At 49.2% G+C, this 19,428-nt stretch overlaps 1 protein-coding gene across 1 annotated transcript in view; it reads right to left on the bottom strand.

Annotated features, from left to right (window-relative positions):
- FBN2 (fibrillin 2) overlaps positions 1–19,428 on the bottom strand; it is a 240,425-nt gene that overhangs the window by 56,562 nt on the left and 164,435 nt on the right. Inside the window, exons 25-34 of the mRNA XM_002710087.5 lie at positions 19,138–19,263; positions 13,839–13,967; positions 12,996–13,121; positions 11,941–12,066; positions 11,397–11,519; positions 11,122–11,247; positions 10,725–10,850; positions 8,662–8,784; positions 5,287–5,409; positions 3,117–3,242 (exon numbers count right to left, since the gene is read on the bottom strand). Coding sequence (XP_002710133.2) covers positions 3,117–3,242; positions 5,287–5,409; positions 8,662–8,784; positions 10,725–10,850; positions 11,122–11,247; positions 11,397–11,519; positions 11,941–12,066; positions 12,996–13,121; positions 13,839–13,967; positions 19,138–19,263 — 1,254 coding nt within the window. The remainder of the gene's footprint in view (positions 1–3,116; positions 3,243–5,286; positions 5,410–8,661; positions 8,785–10,724; positions 10,851–11,121; positions 11,248–11,396; positions 11,520–11,940; positions 12,067–12,995; positions 13,122–13,838; positions 13,968–19,137; positions 19,264–19,428) is intronic.

Consider the following 19,428-nt stretch of genomic DNA (forward strand, 5'->3'; position numbering starts at 1 on the left):
ACCCGCAAGGTCGCTCTTCTTGCTGGTCAGCTGATTTCTAGACTACCAGGTCCACTGCTTCCAGAGCTGCTGTCTGGTCTGAGGCACTTCAGGTGCAGGCTCCTGACATCCCTTCCTTGCCACAGTTTTATCTGGGAGACAGCTAGGGGGCTGGGTTTCATTAACACGACTATTCAGGAGTCCAGAGTTCCATGAGCGGTGGTAAGGGGCCTACCAGACCCTGTTCCCCGTGTGGATGAGCCTGGCCTTTGTGCTTGTCCCTGCTGATGTTCCTCCAGGTTCTGTAATCCCCTATCGTGGTGGAGAATACGGGAAAAGGGCCAACTCCAGGAACTCTTTGGACACAACAGAGAGTCTGAACATTTGTGCTGAGTAGTCGATGCTGAGTGGACAATGCTGACCCCAGGGTCAATTCAGAGGGGCATGCATTTACAGTAAGATGAGAAGACAGGAAAGAATTCAATTAGTAACTTCAAGATAAACTGTGCAGATGGGCCAGACCATCACCAATAAAACCCACAGAGTCAGTTAACACTTGTGAGATCGCCAAGGCTGGGGTCCAGCCAAACAGAGCAGTGTGACAGTCTCAGCTGCCTGCCTATGGGGCTTCTTCCCCATCGTAGTGACACAGGAGACAACCAAGAAGTCAGGGAAGTAGCAGGAACCACGCAGCCACACCTCGGAGGTGGCGTTGGGGAGAAGCTGAGAAGGATGCACACCACAGGCAAAGGAAGACCTTATGACCAGGGGGTTCTTCCAGGTACCACGAGCGCCGTGGGCCAGACTGACAGTAACTGCTCGTTTCTTCCTTTCCCAGTTCCCTGTCTAACAGGTGCAGACGAGCAGGCATGGAACGCCCTATCCACACCGACTCCCACTTTCTGCTGACGGGCTTCAGGGCTCACAGGAAACCAGCTGGGGGCAGGAAAGAGAACGTCCATTCCACATTTAAAGAGGAGCCTCCAACAGAAGGGATGAGACTCCGCTTCATCTGGTGGGTCAACAGAGACTTTGCTTCCTTCTACCACGCTCACCAGGGTGCACTACGGACCCCCTTGGTCTCATGCTCTCCGGACTGGTGGATACCCACCGAAGATGTCAGCACCTTTCAGCCATTGCTTTGCCAGGGCAGAAGTTAGGCTCTGCTCTGAGTCATCTCAGATGGCAGGGTTTGTTTTTGTTCAGCTGATGCTGATGAAGCGTGTGTGTGTGTGTGTGTGTGCGCATGTGTAGGGAGAAAGTTTATGTTTTCTTTTCTTTTTTCTTTCTTTCTTTTTTTTTTTTTTTTGACAGGCAGAGTGGACAGTGAGAGAGAGAGAGACAGAGAGAAAGGTCATCCTTTGCCGTTGGTTCACCCTCCAATGGCTGCCGCAGCCGGCGCGCTGCGGCCGGCGCACCTTGCTGATCCAAAGGCAGGAGCCAGGAGCCAGGTGCTTCTCCTGGTCTCCCATGGGGTGCAGGGCCCAAGCACTTGGGCCATCCTCCACTGCACTCCCTGGCCACAGCAGAGAGCTGGCCTGGAAGAGGGGCAACCGGGACAGAACTGGCGCCCCAACCGGGACTAGAACCTGGTGTGCTGGTGCCGCTAGGCGGAGAATTAGCCTGTTGAGCCGCGGCGCCGGCCTCTATGTTTTCATTTTACCATCTTTACCCATAACTTTGCCTGATCAAGTCTTTTTCTTTTTATTTCCCCTTTTATTTTATGTGAATTGTTGATTTTGGTAAAGCTCTATGGTACAAGAGTTATTTTTTTTTAATTTTTCTTTCAGGACTGTTTTAAAGATTTACTTATTTGGAAGGTGGAATTACAAAGGCAGAAAGAGAGAGAGAGAGAGAGAGAGAGAGAGAGAGAGACAGAGACAGGTCTTCCATCTGCTGGTTCACTCCCCAACTGGCCACAATGGTGGGAGCTGGGCCGACCCAAAGCCACAAGCCAGGAGCTTCTTCTTGGTCTCCCACATGGGTGCAGGGCCCCAAGCACTTGGGCCATCTTCCACTGCTTTCCCAGGCCATAGCAGAGAGCTGGATTGGAAGTAGAGCAGCCAGGACTAAAACCAGTGCCCATATGGGATGCTGGCTCTGCAGGTGGCGGCTTTATGCGCTACACTACAGTGCTATCCCTGTCAATTATTTTTAATCTTGTTCCCTTTTTTCATTAATATTTTCATGTACTCCCCATAACACAATGATAGCCAAAACTATATACAGTGTGAATTGGAAGTCTACCTTAAAAGAAAATGCTGGGGGAGGCATTGTGGTACAGTGGGTTGGAGTTAAGTCACTGCTTGGAATCCCAGCATCATGGATAACTCTGGCGGTTTGGGTCCCAGCTCCAGCTTCCTGCTAATTGCCTGTGAAGGAGTGGATGACGGCCCAAATACCTGGGTCCCTGCCACCCAAGTAGACACCAGGATGGAGAGGGCTGGCTTTGGCCTGGCCCAGCACCAGCTGTTGTAGCCATTTGGGGAGGGAACTAGGGTACAGAAGATCTATCGGATCTGTGTCTCACCCTCTCTGTCACTCTGATTTCCAAATAAATACATTTTTAAAAAATAAGAGGAAAAAGCCAAACTCTTCTTCTTAGAAAGACAGCACACAAGGCACACAGTCTCACTTCCGGAAAAGGGGGCTGAGGCTCTAACCTAGAAGAAGGGGTTGTCTCTGTGCCAGGGGAAGCCCCTGATGCATTCCTGAGGGCCACTCCACTCAGACACACAGCAGACTCAAACATGAAGGTGAGCACTGAAAGTTAGCTACTGGATTTGGATAAACACTAAATAGCAGCGCCTGGACTAGGTAACAGATCGGATTTTAAAAGCTGAATAGTTTTGCCACATGTCATTCATTTAATTATAGAAAAAGAAAAAGGTAGGAAAAAAAAAAAACGAGCCAAACTTCCAACTACTGGACGCTGGCCAGGAAAACTTCACAAGACATGAAAGCAGCCTTCATCATGACCCATCTGCGACGTAACCTGTGCTGAAACGGATGGCTTTTATATGTGCAGCTTGTGCTACGTATTTGGCTTCCAGGCGGAGCCTGTTCCAGGCCCTTTTGTGGTTTCAGGTGCTGAAGCTGGCCCAACTCGAGAACACGCCGAAGTCCTGGGGACCCACCTTGGCAGGACCTGCTGTCCGTGGCTGGAGTGAAGCCCATCTCACACTCGCAGCGGTACGCGCCAGGCACGTTGAGGCACTGTCCGTTCTCACAGAGATTTATGTTTTCTGCACACTCATCGACATCTGCGGGAGAAGTAAATTACATCTCTATTACGTTCCAAATGGCAGGACGTTTTTTTCCATGCACTATAACTCAACCAGTTTTCCTGGCTTGACTTCGAGCTCATTAACATGTAGCGGCAATTAATCATGCTAAACTGGGCCACACAACCTGATAGGAGTTATTTAACCTACACCCTCACATTGAGTGGCAACAGGACCAGGGAGAGACGTGCAGGTGTCTCCCACATTCGTCTTTGCTCTCTTTAATGCCGTCTGATGTACCAGGGCTGCTCCCGCCATCGTTCAGACACGAATGAGAACCCTGGAGTGAGCTCTGGTGTTTGGTCATTTGAAAATATTTTCGTAATGGAATAAACAACTCATTCTCTCATCAGCCCAACTATTTTAAAGCAAATCAAGAATACTATGGAACATTTGTATTTTATATCATCATAATCGTACATATGTACTCTTTTATTAGTTGTGTCAACAGGCAGTACTCATACCCTGAAAGATATTTTATCTAATTCTACCACGCAGGGAAGGGGGAAAGCCAGAGACCAGCTTTTATTGAGGGCTGGGTACATCCTGCACTAGCTCACTGAATTCACTAGCCTGGGAGGCTTCAAAGAGCACAAGGGGGCACGATGAGCTAATACACTGCCTGAGTCAGGGTCTGAGAGCAGATGCCTCCCCAAAGCGAGGCTCCACCCCTGACACCACGAGGCACAGAAACAGTGGGAAAGGCACAACACTCAAGGCTTAAAAGCGAGGCAGCTTGCAAAGTACATAAATGTGTTTTCTAAAGGAGGCACATGAAAATTGTTAACATTTTTGATATCAATAATCAGACAGTCCATCTATTAACTATGGGTTTAAAGCCTACACTGAAAAATTAATAGAAACACCTATCAAAAAAACTGGAAAGCATTAAACTCTATATTCGCAGGACAATCTAGCCTTAAGTAAGGGCATTTCAAAAACACTTGTGGAAGGGTGGGTGTTTGCTGTAGCACTCAAGGCACCTCTCAGGACGGCTGCATCTCCTATAGGATGCACAGGTTCAAGTCCTGGTTCCACTCCTGACTCTAGTTTCCTGTGGGAAGCAGCAGGTGACAACTCAAGTAGCCCCACATGGGAGACCTGGACTGAGCTTCTGTTTCCTGGTTTGGGCCAGGCTCAGCCCTGGCCTACTGCAGCTGTTTGGGGAATCAACCAGCAGATGGCAGACCTCCATCTGTCAGTCCGTCTCCCTGCCTTGGTAATACACGAATAAATAAGTAAATAAATAATCATCTTGAAAGTTTGTGGGGAAAAAAATAATAAAATGTAGGCAAAAAAACCTCAAAACCATGAGAAGCTTTTTCATAATAATGCATTTTCCACAAACTTTTGAAGACTTCACAAATATATGTGCAAAAAGATGTTTTTATACTTAAATAATGCAGACGGAATGAACAGATGCTAAACAGAAACTAACATTTCTGAGCTCTGATCATTTTTCCAATTATTATTATTATGCTAAGAATTATGTTATTATTATTCCATTTAATATCTTCAATACCATGTGTTAAGCTACTAAGAGTCTGCTAAACACATTAATTAGCAGCGATTAAATACATCATAGATGCTACCTTATAAAGCTGAGTAACTTTCTCATGTCATTAACTGATCAAAAAGAAAAAAAAGAAAGGGCATTATTACTATGTTCATTTTAAAACGGGGACAGTAGGGTCAGACAAGTTCCATTATTTACTTAAGGTTACACAGGCAGTAGGTGGCCTAGGCAAGACCGAATCCAGGTGGTCTGACTAGACAAAGCCTTTGACGAATAGGAGGAAATAACAGTTATTAACGTAATATGATAATAGGAAGTGCCATTATTTAAGAACGTTCACCAACATCTTGGGAACCTGTTCAGGTTTTGTGTTCAACGTAAGAGGACGACACAGATTCAACCGTGAGTCACGCATACAAACAGGTGTAGTTACTTCATCCTCCTTCCCGGCGTTTTCAAAGCAAAGCAGAGGAAGCGCCACGTGCCAGTAAGATGGGAGCACACTACCTGAGCAGGTGAAGCCATCGCCGGTGAAGCCTTCTGAGCAGGCGCATCGGTAGGAGCCAGGGGTGTTTACACACTGAGCGTTGATGCTGCACTGGTGGGTGCCGTTGGAGCACTCGTCCAAGTCTGCAACGACAGGAGGGCAGAGCAGTGACGTCCGGCAAAGAACACGCGACCCTCAGTCACCCCGGAGCAGCCTTCCATCTGTCTGCACTTCAACTGCTGAAATGGAATGCGGGTCAGTTTGCCCGCTGGGTCACAGCCCCGATTCTCAAAGAGCTCAACACCATCATTCAAAATGCCCATGCCACACGCGTGGGCCAAACTGATGAATTCGAGCCTTCTGTGAAGCAGCTAACTGACCAAAATGTTAATGCCTGGAAGAAAGCCAGTGCCAGATTTCATTCCGACTTCCACTGAGGGTAGAGTTCTCCGCCAGTTCCTTTCTCACTACAAAAGGGTCAGTTGTGAAGATGCGACTGAATTTCAGAGCAGGGAGGTCAGCATTGAGTTTCTTACTTTATTTTATAGATGAGGGAACGATAATGTGATTCTTGACTGCATGGAGCCCCAGTCTGGTGGACCAGACAGATGTCAGACATGGGGAAAAGTTAAACACAGCCACAGGTGACACGACAAGGCACAACCAGACACTGGAGTGGGCATCGACTGTGGACGGCAGGAAGCAAGAGGGCTCCTTCGAGGAGGTCAATCCTCAGTCAGCTTCAGACCTGACGAGGAGCAGGAGTCAGCCTGCTGAACACAGCGGCCAACAGTACTGCTTGCAGAACAGCACACGGAAAGATACCACAGGCGAAAGGAGCGTGCTGCGGCCAAGGAACAGCCAGGGGGTCAGGGTGGCAAAGCACAGAGCAGGAGACAGGGAAGCGGAGAGGAAGCTACAGAGACAGCGGCCGCCTGTGGGAGGATGCAGGAAGCTGACACCCTCAGTTCCGTGGGCTAAAACGATAATGGGGGAGAGCATCAGACCCGTGGATCAGAATGTTTCTCCTGCGCCTGTGTGGGCAGCAGGCTGCAGGGGAAAGTCAGCAAATGCACGAGGGGTTCCTTCTGTGTGCAACAGAGGGAGAGACTGAGAAGGACTGAGAGAGGAAGAGTGTGTGTGCATGCATGTGTGTGTGTGCATGTGTGTGTGGGGGAGAGGCAGCGCAATGAAGATGGGATGGGTTTGGATGGGCACTGGGCTCTCAGGTGCCCGCACACAGCTGAACTTCCAGCACCGAAGCCAGCTGCTTCATGAGAGCTGGCCAGAGTGAGTGACGGGAAAGCAGCACAGAAAGGAGGCTGAAAGAGGAAAACACAGGACTAGAAAAATCAAATGAGGATGCGGTTGCAAAGTTGGGCGATGAATGCCAGAGAGACGGGCGGACTAGATGGTAACTTGAGAACCTAATGAAGCCAGCCTAGGACATCACAGCAAAGCTGCTGGGCAACCAGGACAGCCGACAGAATGCTCTACAGCCGATGAGTGTAATTCTCGCGTGGACAAGAAGGTTTATGCAAGTTAGTTTCTATCACTGGTAAGCAACTCACAGTTATTCTTGTGGTCCCTGCTGTGGGCCTGTAAGATTTTAATGAGGAATCGTCACAGGGAGGTCACTGCAGCTTGCTTTTCTATTTTAAAATGTCCTGGTACTTCTTACCAGGTGGAAAAGCACTCTAATGTTAAGGACGTAAAACACCGAGCACATTAAGCAGCACTGTGAATGACACCAAAGGTATGATCCAGTCCCCTGCCTTGTGGCCATAAAAGACTTATTACTAGATTCTGGCTCAAGAACTATGAAACCTGGGGAAGCCACCTTCCCACCCTCCTTTCTTCAAAACCTTCAGACCTCTCGGAACCCAGCAACACCTTCAGATCTGCCTGTAAGAAGAATCCCGTTTTCCAGCAAAAGGCTGGTATTGACTACTTTGTACAGACTTACACCACCCACCAAAACTTTTTTCATTTCCTTCAGGTATTTCACTTTTTTTTTTTTTTTAAGATTTATTTATTTATTTGACAGGTAGAGTTAGACAGTGAGAGAGACAGGGAGAAAGGTCTTCCTTCTGTTGGTTCACCCCCAAAGTAGCCGCTATGGCAGGCACTGCGCCGATCCGAAGCCAGGAGCCAGGGGCTTCCTCCTGGTTTCCCATGTGGGTGCAGAGGCCCAAGCACTTGGGCCATTCTCCACTGCCCTCCTGGGCCACAGCAGAGAGCTGGACTGGAAGAGGAGCAACCGGGACTAGAACCTGGTGCCCATATGGGATGCCAGCGCCACAGGTGGAGGATTAACCAACTGAGCCATGGCGCCAGCCCCTCCCTTCACTTTTTTTTTTTTTTTTTTACAGGCAGAGTGGACAGTGAGAGAGAGACACAGAGAGAGAAAGGTCTTCCTTTTGCCGTTGGTTCACCCTCCAATGGCCGCCGCGGCTGGCGCGCTGCGGCTGGCACACCGCACCTATCCAAAGGCAGGAGCCAGGAGCCAGGAGCCAGGTGCTTCTCCTGGTCTCCCATGGGGTGCAGGGCCCAAGCACTTGGGCCATCCTCCACTGCACTCCCGGGCCACAGTAAAGAGCTGGCCTGGAAGAGGGGCAACCGGGAGAGAATCCGGTGCCCTGACCGGGACTAGAACCTGGTGTGCTGGCGTCGCTAGGCGGAGGATTAGCCTATTGAGCCGTGGTGCTGGCCATACTGGGTTTTAAATCTCAGATTATTTACTCTCTGAAAAGAAAGAAAAAAAAATACATATCAACCATGTTTCATCATACAGCTGTCTGGATCACTGGCTGCACACCCAATATTTTTTACTGAACACATTGAAAAGCTGGGCCAAGGCAGATTACTGTAATTTGATCACTTCTATTAAGCCAAAGGAAACCCTTAGGCAGGAATTCTCTTGCTACTAAAGACAGACTTTGATTCACAAGAGAATAGATGACAGTGAAGAGCATGTCCCTATTCAAAGACTTGGGTCCACAACTATATAAAAGCAGTTCCTTTAAGAATTTTCTGCTTGTGGTGAGCATTGCCATTGTGGCACCATTTGCCTGCCCATGTCAGCATCCCGTATCAGAGCGCTGGTTTGAGACCTGGCTGCTCTGTTTCCCATCCAGCTCCCTGCTAATGCTCCTGGAAAAGCAGAGGAAGATGACCCAAATGCTGCCACCAATGCGGGAGACCAGGATGGAATTCCTGGCTCCTGGTTTTGGTCTGGCACAGCCCTGGCCTGTTGCAGCCATTTGGGGAATAAACCAGTGGATGCAAGATCTCTTTCTCTTTCCGTCTTTCCTTCTATTTCTTTCAAATAAGTCAGTCAATGTTAAATGGAAAGAAACTGATGTCAGAGAGGACTCTGACGCTTGCCAACTCACCAATGCATTTGATGCCATTGCCAACCCAGCCTTCTCGGCAGCTGCATTTGAAGCTTCCGGGGATGTTCAGACAAGAGGCATGCATATCGCAGTTGTGGGCACCGATTTCACATTCGTCCACATCTGGCAAACCACAGTTAACACGAAAGACAGAACACAGTTGGTTAATGCTACCTTCACATGTATTTCCAGATAGGTCAGATTTTTAAAGAAAATATAGAACTAACCAGAGAAACCACTGATAATGTTTTATTTTTAATTTTGGGAGACTCCAGCAAGATCTGAAAGTTTACAAAGAAACAAGTACTACCCTACTAGAAACTGACAGCTGCTTCCTGGCAGGAGTGACACAAGGCAGCTATCACTCCTGGTGGGTGCAAAATGTCTCCCCCGCCCAGATCCAGACCAGAATCCAGGTAGAGGACCTCAGATCACAGATGTCAACAGAAACCTTACTTCTAAGAACAGAGTTATTCCTTCTCAGTAGTAAATACTGTGCATAGCTCATGAATGTAAGAACAAGCTTGACTTTTAGAAAATAGTCTATTCTGGAAGGGGAGAGGGAGTGGGAAAGGGGAGGGTTGTGGGTGGGAGGGACGGTATGGGGGGGAAAGCCATTGTAACCCATGAGTCGTACTTTGGAAATTTATATTCATTAAATAAAAGATAAAAAAAATATCACATTACACAATGAAAAAAAAAATAAAAAAAAATAAAAGAAGAGAAAGAAAAAAAAAAAGAAAATAGTCTATTCTAAGAAAACACAATCATGTGTCATTTTAAAAATCAATGTATTGCTTTATAAAATTCTTAAAAACTATCATTTTAAGTTTTTGCTTCTATTTCAGAGTATAGAAAAAAAATTCACTGAAAATGTTATCTGTGAAATGACCAGATGCTTTTGCCCGTGTGTGTGTGAATGTGCATAAATATTATACCTTCACGTCTACACACACAGTCACGTGCTACATGGCAACACTCTGGTTGATGACGAATCCCATATGTGACAGTGGTGCCATAGGATTGTACTCCCCAGTGACACTGTGACTGTTTCAGTTTCTACAAGCTCATTCTATTACACTTGCATACGACAAAATCACTCAATAACACATTTCCCAGAACGCTTCCTTGTCTTTGACACTTGACTATGTAAATAAGTAAATGTGTGTGTGACTATCCATTAACTACATAAATTTGGTTTCCCAAAGCTTCCTAGAATGTAAACAATGGTATGTTTTACTTGGCTCACGCATTACCTATTGTAGCTGCTGCAACCATGCACATACTCACACTTCAGCGTCACATCAGCTCTGCTAGTGCCAAACATGACAAATACACTTTCCTTTGTGACTTTTTTTCTTAGAGGGGTCAGCCTACAGGCCTGGCTGCAGCTGGAACCACCCCCACCTGCCCTGTGCGCAACACCATCCACTGGCCTGAACTGAGCACTGAGGGACACCTGGCACAACACCAGGACTTCGGCCTGCTCTGGCCTCAGTTACATGCAAAGGGCTCAAGCTGTTCAATAGAGAAAAACGAACAAGGAATAGAGGGGTTGGGGTGAGCAAATAAAGAGGGCAGGAAAATAATAGGAAATCTAGGTAGAGAGATGAGAAGCCAAAAGCAAATGGAGAAAAGAGAAAGAGGGAGGGAATTATGGGGGAAAGGAAGGGAAAGGTCAAGGGCAACTGCCCATCGTTGGGAAAAGCCGCAAACTTCAGCAAGAGCCGGCTCCCTCCTGGGCCTTCCCCACCCCTGCTCTCTGTGTGGGGTTCCCTTTGGGCAGCAGCTGCAGTACGATAGTGAGATACCAGGGAAACAGGAGAACCCTGGTACCAGATGCCTCACTCACTCACCCCCTCTGCCAGCCCAAGGCTGGCTCTCTAGGGCGTGGCTGATTGTGCATCTACAGAAGAGGTGTCCAGTGCATTTTGCACACTCCCTTAGCTACCCAGTGCCTGCGCAGGCACAGCCTGGGTGTGGGCAGCTGGTCTGAGACGGTACAGAAGGTTGGCCTGCAATCTATGGAGCTGCAATCTGGAGAACCCAGGGCTGACACCTACCTGTGCAGCCGGTGGAGCCCTTCTTCACCGAGTAACCCAGCTGGCAGTGGCAAATGAAGGACCCCTTGGTGTTCTCACATTCCCCAAACATGCAGATGTTTGAGTTCAAGTCACACTCGTTCACATCTAGAAAATGCACATTCGATATTTTGGTTACTACTAGTTTGTACCAAAGCTCACTGAAAAGATGTCTGTTAACAGCATAAAGCTGAAATACACAGATAAAATCTGAAATACAATACGCTTCTAAGACATAGCATAGCAGACAAATTTGCTATTTAATTTTAAGGATTTTTTTTATAATAATTCTTCAGACTTCATGTTTCTAGAACAGAGGCTTGCGTTTCTCTGTGCATCTGTGTGGGAGTAAGCACTGTTCCTTGCTCATGGTACACACCGATACACGTCTTCATGTCCATGGAAGCCATGAAGCCGTCATAGCAGAGGCAGCGATACTCTCCGGGGATGTTGGTGCACTGACCCCCGTCACAGATATCAGCGTTGTTGTCACACTCGTCGATATCTGAGGACACAAAGTTGACACCGGATGAAAACAAGCACGCCTCTCGGCAACCTCCAGTACGTCTCCCTGTGCATGTTCACCGCACAGCACGCGGAACCTTATTTCTGGGGCACTGCAGACCTGGCGTCTGAGGTGTGTGCTGTCTGTACCTGCACAGGACCTCCCATCCGGCATCAGGGCATAGCCTTCGCTACAGCTGCATTCGTAGCTTCCTTCCGAGTTGGTGCACCGTGTGTCACAGCCTCCGTTCATTATCATGCACTCGTCGATATCTGGGAAAACAGCATTGCAGCCGTGTGACCTACGGTGGTTACTTCCCTAACACAGGCAGAGGACAGCCTTCCTTCTTTTTAAACAGACAATGCTTCAGTGGCTTTGTGTGGTCTCCTGACTGTGTTGATTTAGCACTGTACCATGGCTCTCTGTCCTCTGAGGCATCATCCCATCTGACATTTCCTTCAGTAACTCCACAGAAAACAGCTTGCCAAGTACACTGGGGTTCAGGTATGTACTGCTGTAGGACCATTGTGGCCTCTATGAAACCAGCAAACTACGGCATCCAAGAGACCTCCCCAACCCTGGGGTTCATTTTTGGGACAAAAGGCTCTCATAGGCTTCCTTATCTACTCAGTGCCAAGTTTCCCTAGATAAGTTGAAAAATAGGAGTCTCAGGCCTGCTGGGTCTCTGCTCACCTGTGCAGCCTTGGCGATCCGGTGTGGCCTGGTATCCAGGATTGCAAGAGCACTGATAGGTTCCAATCATGTTCACACACTTTCCATTTCTGCAGAGATTGTCACTCAGCGAGCACTCGTTAATATCTAGAGGAAATACACAGAATCACAGTCTTAGGCAACAGCCAAATCACTGACCCCATCAAGAATGTGGCTGACTGAAACACTGGGATGGTCTCCTGGGCTATCTCTTCTATCTATCCACAATAGCGCTGCTGAGGGAAACGTCCTACAGTGACAGAAGAAGGACCGTCTCACGTGTAGCTGCAGCTGCCCGCAAGCATTTGAACTGTGTGTGGTGTGACTAAGATAATCCATTTAAATCAAATTTACATAGCCATATATAGCTAGAGCCAACATATTAGAGCACAGAGATTCAGCATATGCCAGAAAAACAGCTTACGACTACGTAATGTATGCATCTACACTGGCAGGCTCACCTGGGCTTCACCAGGTGGTCAACTGTTGCCTACATAACTTGAGGAAAGACAGCCAACTCCACCAAACAGAGACAGGACAACAGGCCCTCATGTGCTTATTTATTTTAATTTGCGTTACTGAAAACTATAAACCAATGGGTGCTATGTGCTCTCTCTATAGGAATGACGATTAGGTAAACCAACGTATGTGTTGACAAGGCAGATGTCATCTCACTAGTTTGTGTTTTCACCGTGTGTGTGTGTGTGTCTCTGTGCCTGGACAGGTGTCATGCACAGTTTAAATTGCCCAGTCAACAATAAACCGGCCTTCCTGTGTTGAGAAGTACCTAAAAACACCCAAAGGTAAGCTAATACTAACAACGCAGTCCCAGAAGAACAGCAATACAACAGCAGTGTGACACACATCCTCGTACAGTTACTCGTCAGACACGATACAAGACAGAGATAAGGGCAGCATCATCAGAGCCGGAAATCCATCCCACATTCTCTGAATTTCCAACACATGTGATAAGCGGGATTTCACGTGCCCGCCAAGTTTGCCAGCACGGATCTCTGATCTGTATCAGACAAACTCACCCACACAGTCCTCCCGTGATGGTGACAGCTCGTGTCCCAGGGGGCAGTCACACTGGAAGCTGCCCTCAGTGTTCACGCAGGTGCCACCCCTACAAAGGAGAGGGTTACGTTCACATTCGTCAATGTCTGAAAGGTAAAAACGTGAGATCCATTATTCACGCAAACAGCATGGGACAAAGAACATTTCCCGAGGCAAGTGCGTGACTCAAGGCAAGAGCTACACTGACTAGGCGTGGGTCACGGGCGCCTCACGTTTTCTACAACCAGCAGCACACCCGGGGGGATCCTGCGTTAGGAGGAAGTTACTGAGAAATCTGCCCACATGAAATGAACGAGCTCACGAGAGCCTGGACTGGAGGCTGAGTCACCCTGCGGCTGTCAGTGCTCCGGTGCCTGCGTCTCAAATCAAAGGGAAAGACAGCCTGAAACTCCTAACCTACTATGTTCCATGAGCCAGGTCCCAACACCCCTGAAAATCAAGCAGAGGGCTAAGAGGTTGGGGGTATCTACCGGGTTTGCAGTAACACGGAGCTCAGGAAAACAACCTGGGTTAGCCTGGCTGAACACAATCTCCGGGGTCACCACACAATGCCACCATCCCTTGTACATGAACTCCCTCTGGGTAACAGCCTGGGTGCAGATTTCAGATTCTATCAGTAGGCATAATTCAGTCCCAGGAGCTCTCTGTCCCTAAGGCACCAAGGGGTGGGGGTTCCCCAAGGACTCAGCTTCTGTCTGCAGCTGGTCTCCTCTTTCTCCTCGCCATGGCCCTGTGTGGAGACTGGAGCGCAGGGGTGTGCGTCAGGCTGCCGGAGGCTGGCGGGCAGGAACGGCCCCGCTTACCCATGCAGTTCTTCATCATCATGAACCCGCTTTCGTAGCCGTGGAAGCACTCGCACTCAAAGCTGCCCGGCGTGTTGACGCAGACTCCACTGCCACACAGGTCGGGGGAGATCCTGCACTCGTCGATGTCTGATGCCCGTCGGTTAAGAGAAAGAAAAAAGGCACTGAGAGGAGAAGGCACCCAAGGCCAGGGAGGGGACCGGGCCCTCCACGGGCAGGTGATGCATGCCTGAAACGCCAGCAGAAACCAGAGACTAGCAGCGGGGACGAGGCCTCAGGCACATTCCTTGCCCCAACTGCCAAAACTGCCACAGCCAACTGGCAAGCGGTGCCTGTAAGAGTTCTGGAATTCTGGACTCTGTGGCTTAGAAACGGTAATGGAAGGACAAAGCAAGCAACTGTGGCAGACGAGGCAGGCACCCAGGCTGCGTGCGACTCGAAGGCCCTGCTGGCTCTGCCGTGCCACCCTGGGGCACCGCGTGGAGACTGGGGGCTGCCCCTGGCAGACCACACAAAGCCGCCTCCGAGGAAGACGGTGGACTCACATGTGCCTGAGAGTGCATGGCTGGGGCCAGGCCATGGGACACCACCCAGTCTGAGTTTCTGTGCCAATCTGCTGTGAAAGGCCCACTGAACTAATTTTTTTAAAAATCAAGAAACTTGATTCATCTGTCGCTTTGTCTATACTACAGCAAAGAAAAGTATCCCACAGAAGCATCTCTATTCCACCAAACAGGATTTTCTGTGAAATACCCCACGTCTGTAACTAAGATTCCTGGCCAGGGTTGTGGTACAGCAAGTTGAACCACCATGTGTGATGCCGGCATCCCATATGAACACGGAATGGAGTCCCCGCTGTTCCATGTCCAATCCAACTTCCTGCTAATGTGCCTGGGAAGACAGTGAAAAATGCCCGAAGTGTCTGGGCCCCTGTAACCCATGTGGGAGAACTGGATGGAATTCCAGGCTCCTGGCTTTAGCCTGGCCCTGCCCTGGCCATTTGGGGTAGTGAATCAGCCGATGGCAGATCTCCCTCTTTCTCTGTAACTCTGCCTTTCAAGTATAAAAAAAAAAAAAACAAAAAACATTTCTATAAAAAGATGTTTCAATAGAGAAATCATGCTTATGTAAAATGTTTATGAAAATATTACCTATTAGACAATTTGTTATAGTGGGGAAAAATACTTCTATTATCAGCTATTTAATTGTGAGGTTTGTCTATCACAGTATTTAGTCAGTAGATGATCTGTGGTGGTGCTCTTGGGGGACCCATTCCCTGCTTCCTTCCCACTTCCATTCCTAAAATACTTCCCTAATCACAGGCGATAATGTATTTTTAAAAAGTAAGTATGTCCTTTAAAACAAAAAAACCTCATCAACTACAGCAGCTGGTAACACGCACATGAATTCTCTTCTTATTCACCAGCACCTAGGAGGAGGCGGGAGGAATCACACAAGGAACTAGGAGAGCAGAGACAACTTCCAGTTACTGGGAGGTGTTATGTGCAGAGTAAGGGCTCCAGGCCCACCCAGATGCTTGGATGCAGTTTCTGGTCCACTGCTTGCAGGGTCTATAGGAAATCATGTCCCTTCTCCATAAAGGAACTCATATCATAGAATTACAGTCCTTGCTCAGCACAGAGAGTGGGTGCTGTGGCACACCAGGTGCCACCTGCAACACTGGTATCACATATGGGCACAGGTTCAAGACCTGACAGCTCCACTTCTGATACAGCTTCCTGCTAATGCACCTGGGAAAGCAGTGAAAGACGGCCCAAGAACGTGGACTTCAGCACACATGTGGGACACCTGGAGGGAGTTCTAGGCTCCTGGCTTCCATCTGGCTCAGTCCTGGCTATTGCTGCCATTTGGGGAATGAACTAGCAAGTAGAAAAACTCCCACCCTCCCCTCCCCCACCCGGTCTGTAACTCTGCCTTTCAAATAAATATATCAATCTTATTTTCTTCATAAAAAGAAGCGATATTTTGGAGGAGGTAGCTTTTGACTTGGTCCTAGAAGGATGGATAGAAATTCTAGCTCAAAACGGGCAGGGAAAAGCCCCCACCTCTACTGCAACCATCCCATATGGGTGCAGGTTTGTGTCCCAGCTGCTCCAATTCCAATCCAGCTCCCTGCTAATGGCCAGAGGAAAGCAGCAGAAGATGGCCCAAGTGCTTGAGCCCCTGCTACCCATGCAGGAGACACACAGAAAGTTATGGCTCCTGGCTGGTGTCGTTTTGACCCAACGCTGGCCACTGCGACCATCTGGGGAGTCAATCAGCAGATGAAAGATTTCTCCCCATCTGCTCTCTCTCTCTCTCTCTCTCTAATTCAGGCTTTCAGATAAATAAATAAATCTTAAAAAGAAGAGACATTCTAGCTCAACAGATGTAGAAGAGAGAAGCCAGACACAAATGCATAAGCTGTAGAAAGGCAACACATCTCCAAGACCATCAGCTGCTGATCACAGTGCGGAGCTGATGCGAGCATAAGGACAGCTGGATGGGCAGGCTCACGGAGGCGGCCTCCTACACGTTGTGAGGAAGGCAGCCAGCAGTGCCCAGGGAAGATCACCTCCTGTCTCCAAACAAGGCAGGGCTGCCCACAAGTCTCTCTTGCACAGTAACAGAAAAAGTGTCAGAGAGATTAAGCGACTGTCACTGCCACTCCCAAGATGAGACGGGGCCGGGCGGGGGGGGGGGGGTGGTCGCGCTCTGCGGCCTCTGTCCAGGCCCAGGCCGGCCTGCGACAGTGCAAGTGGTTTCGTGGGAAGCTCCACCATCGCAGCCCTGCCTGGGGATGATAACGCCGATGGCTGTGGAAACGGAGAATCTGACCGAGAACCCTCACCGGCTGGAAGACCTTGGAGGAGCCCGCAGCGCAGCAGCTGCTGAGATTGGGGGCCCAGGTCCACGCCCACTGGGCTGTTGGGAGTGCTGCTACAGAAAGCCCTCGATGTCCCTTAACTTTGGCTGATGCTTCAGCTGAGAGAACCTCCTTCCCACGGCCACATCCTCCATGGGCAGGTGTCCAAGGTTGGTCATGTGGGGACGTACCTGCCAACCCCCTTGCTGTCCTCACGATAGCTCTGATGGGCCATCCCAGTTCCCAAAGTGCACGGTGGCCTGGGATGAGCACTTTGGTGCCACTGCACTTCAGCCTAGCCTCTGCTGGCCACAGCTGCTTCCCCCCCTTCTCTTCCTCATTGCTGATCTCAAGAGTAATTTCTTTTTCCTGAGGAGCTTATCCCACATCTGCCTTAAGAAGAAATAGCCTAAGTACTCAAAAAAGCCACTGCGCTGGAGGATTCTGCACAACGTTCCCACTTGCCCACCAGCAATGAGACATGTCAAAGTTAAGATGGAGCCATCAGCAGTGAGGGCGACGATGCTATGAGGACACACAGGGTAACCCGTAGTGGGAGGAAGTGCAGGGCCGAGCTGGGGCAGAAGGAGCCTTGGAGCAAAGGGAAACCGTCCAGACAGAAGTGAGAAGCCCAGGAGAGGAACTCAGGCTGAGTGGAAGGTGAGCATATAGTACTCAGCTGGGATGGCAGGTGAACTTGGAGAGGCTGAATGTGGGACAGCCAGGACTGGCCAACACCCAGGGGAGGGGGCGGCAGGAAGGAGCTGGGAAGGCTAGGGAGGGGCACAGAAAGGCCATGGGACAGGGAAGGGCCACAGACACTGAGAGAGAGGAAGACCTGAAGGAGGGTCCGGCCAGCACAGGTCAAGGAGTGCAGGCACCACAGGGATTGTTTATATTGACTCAACAAAGGTGTTTTTCAAGAGTATGCAGATGTGCCTAACAGGAAATCAAAATCGTGGTTAGGAGAGAAGGCTGAGAAGTCATAAAGTGGGAAAACAGGACTGTGGTTGAAGGGAATAAAGGGTGGAGGAAGCCCTGTGAGCCTGCTCACAGCGGAGGTAAAGGGTCCAGTGATGAGAGGGGTGTGACCCTGCTGAGCCAGAACCTGCAGCTGCAGCAGGGCAGAGAGCCAGAGCAGGGGAGCAACTGCAGAAGCAGGGAGCACATCACCTCTGCAGCCAGAGGAGGGGAGCTGGGAGCCAAAGGGAGCCATTCCGATGGCTGTGCACTGTGCGTGAAGGGCGCTGGCTACCAGCAAAGAGGAAGGAAACAGGCAGGGACCTGCGGGCTAGGACAAGAGGTCAGCAAGCCGGAGGCAGGGGAACGCAGGAAGGGCGCAGGGCTGGATAAGTGGGCCTAAGGAGCGGGGAGCCTGGGCGGCAGTGCGGGATTCTTTGTCGTCGGCTCTGCTCAGATTCTCCCGGCAGGAAGTGCTGCTGTCCAAGTGGGGAACACACTGGTGGGGGATCAGCATGGCGGTGGAGCTGAGCGTCAAGGCAGCGGCACTGCAGAAGACCCCAGCACAGCTGTCCAACCTCGGGACAGATTAGGCCAGCTCTGCATAGGACAGGAAGGAGCCACGGCAGACAATTCCACGGTATCACAAAAAAGGGGAAAACTCCAGAATGGTCATGAAGAGGGGTCTGCTGGGCATTTAGCACAGTAAAGACTCTACGAGGGACACCCGCACGCCGTATCATAGCGCCCCGGGTCTGAGTCCTGGCTCTGCTCTGGATTCCAGCTCCCTGCTGAAGTGCCTTCTGGGAGGAGGTGCCAGTGATAACTCAAGTCCTTGGTTCCCTGCTGCCCTCAAGGGGAGCCTGGACTGACTTCTGGGTTCCTAGCTCTGGCCTGGCCTAGTTGTAAGCATTTGGAGAGTGAACTAGTGGATGCAAGATCTCTCTGTATCTGTTTCTGTCTCTCTCTTTCAAATAATAAAGAGAGTTCAAAAAATAAGATCTTGGACATATGTTCAAGCATTGGAATAATATGTTATATTATCTGACACAAAAATCTGGTACTTGTTTCCAAACTAAACGCAGTGGTCATGGCTATGGATGGTGGACAAAGCTGAATTACTGAGAATACTGTTCACAGATGAGAAAAATATATTGTTAATTTATTTATTATAAATTTTAAAATTTCAGCACTGTACTATTTAATTAACTACTGCGGATTCAATGAGCATATTCTTCGTCCTCATACATTCTAGAAATCTTGTTTTGATGTCTTTCCTGTATGCAAAACAACTAACATTCGGTGCCACTTTGGAGTGCTCTCACAAGCTCACCGGGAACACTCTAAGTGTAAGAAAATAAATAAAAGTAAGAATTTCCAACATTCCAGTGACAGCGTGGGCAATGCAAGCCGGCATCTTCACACAAAGACAAACAGCACCACGTTTTACCCACTAAAAGGAAGGAGCCTCACCTGTGCAGTTTCTCTCCTCCAAGTCCAAAGCAAAGCCACTATTGCAGCGGCACTTGAAGCTTCCGATTGTGTTTCTGCACTTGCCGTAGGTGCACATTCCAGGGAAGGCTTTGCATTCATTGATATCTGAAGCAAAATAAATCTGGGCTGTAGAGCAGGCTGCTATCAGCAGGCCAGGCCACCGTGTTGAGGGTGAATGATCACCTGCCCAGTGAGATCTGGGACAGTTTGCAATGATCCCACTGAAGCAAAGTTTCCACTGTGAGAGTGATTGCTCTCAGTAGAGAGCAT

The sequence above is a fragment of the Oryctolagus cuniculus genome, chromosome 6 (genome assembly GCF_964237555.1).
Source record: "Oryctolagus cuniculus chromosome 6, mOryCun1.1, whole genome shotgun sequence".
NCBI lineage: Eukaryota > Metazoa > Chordata > Mammalia > Lagomorpha > Leporidae > Oryctolagus > Oryctolagus cuniculus.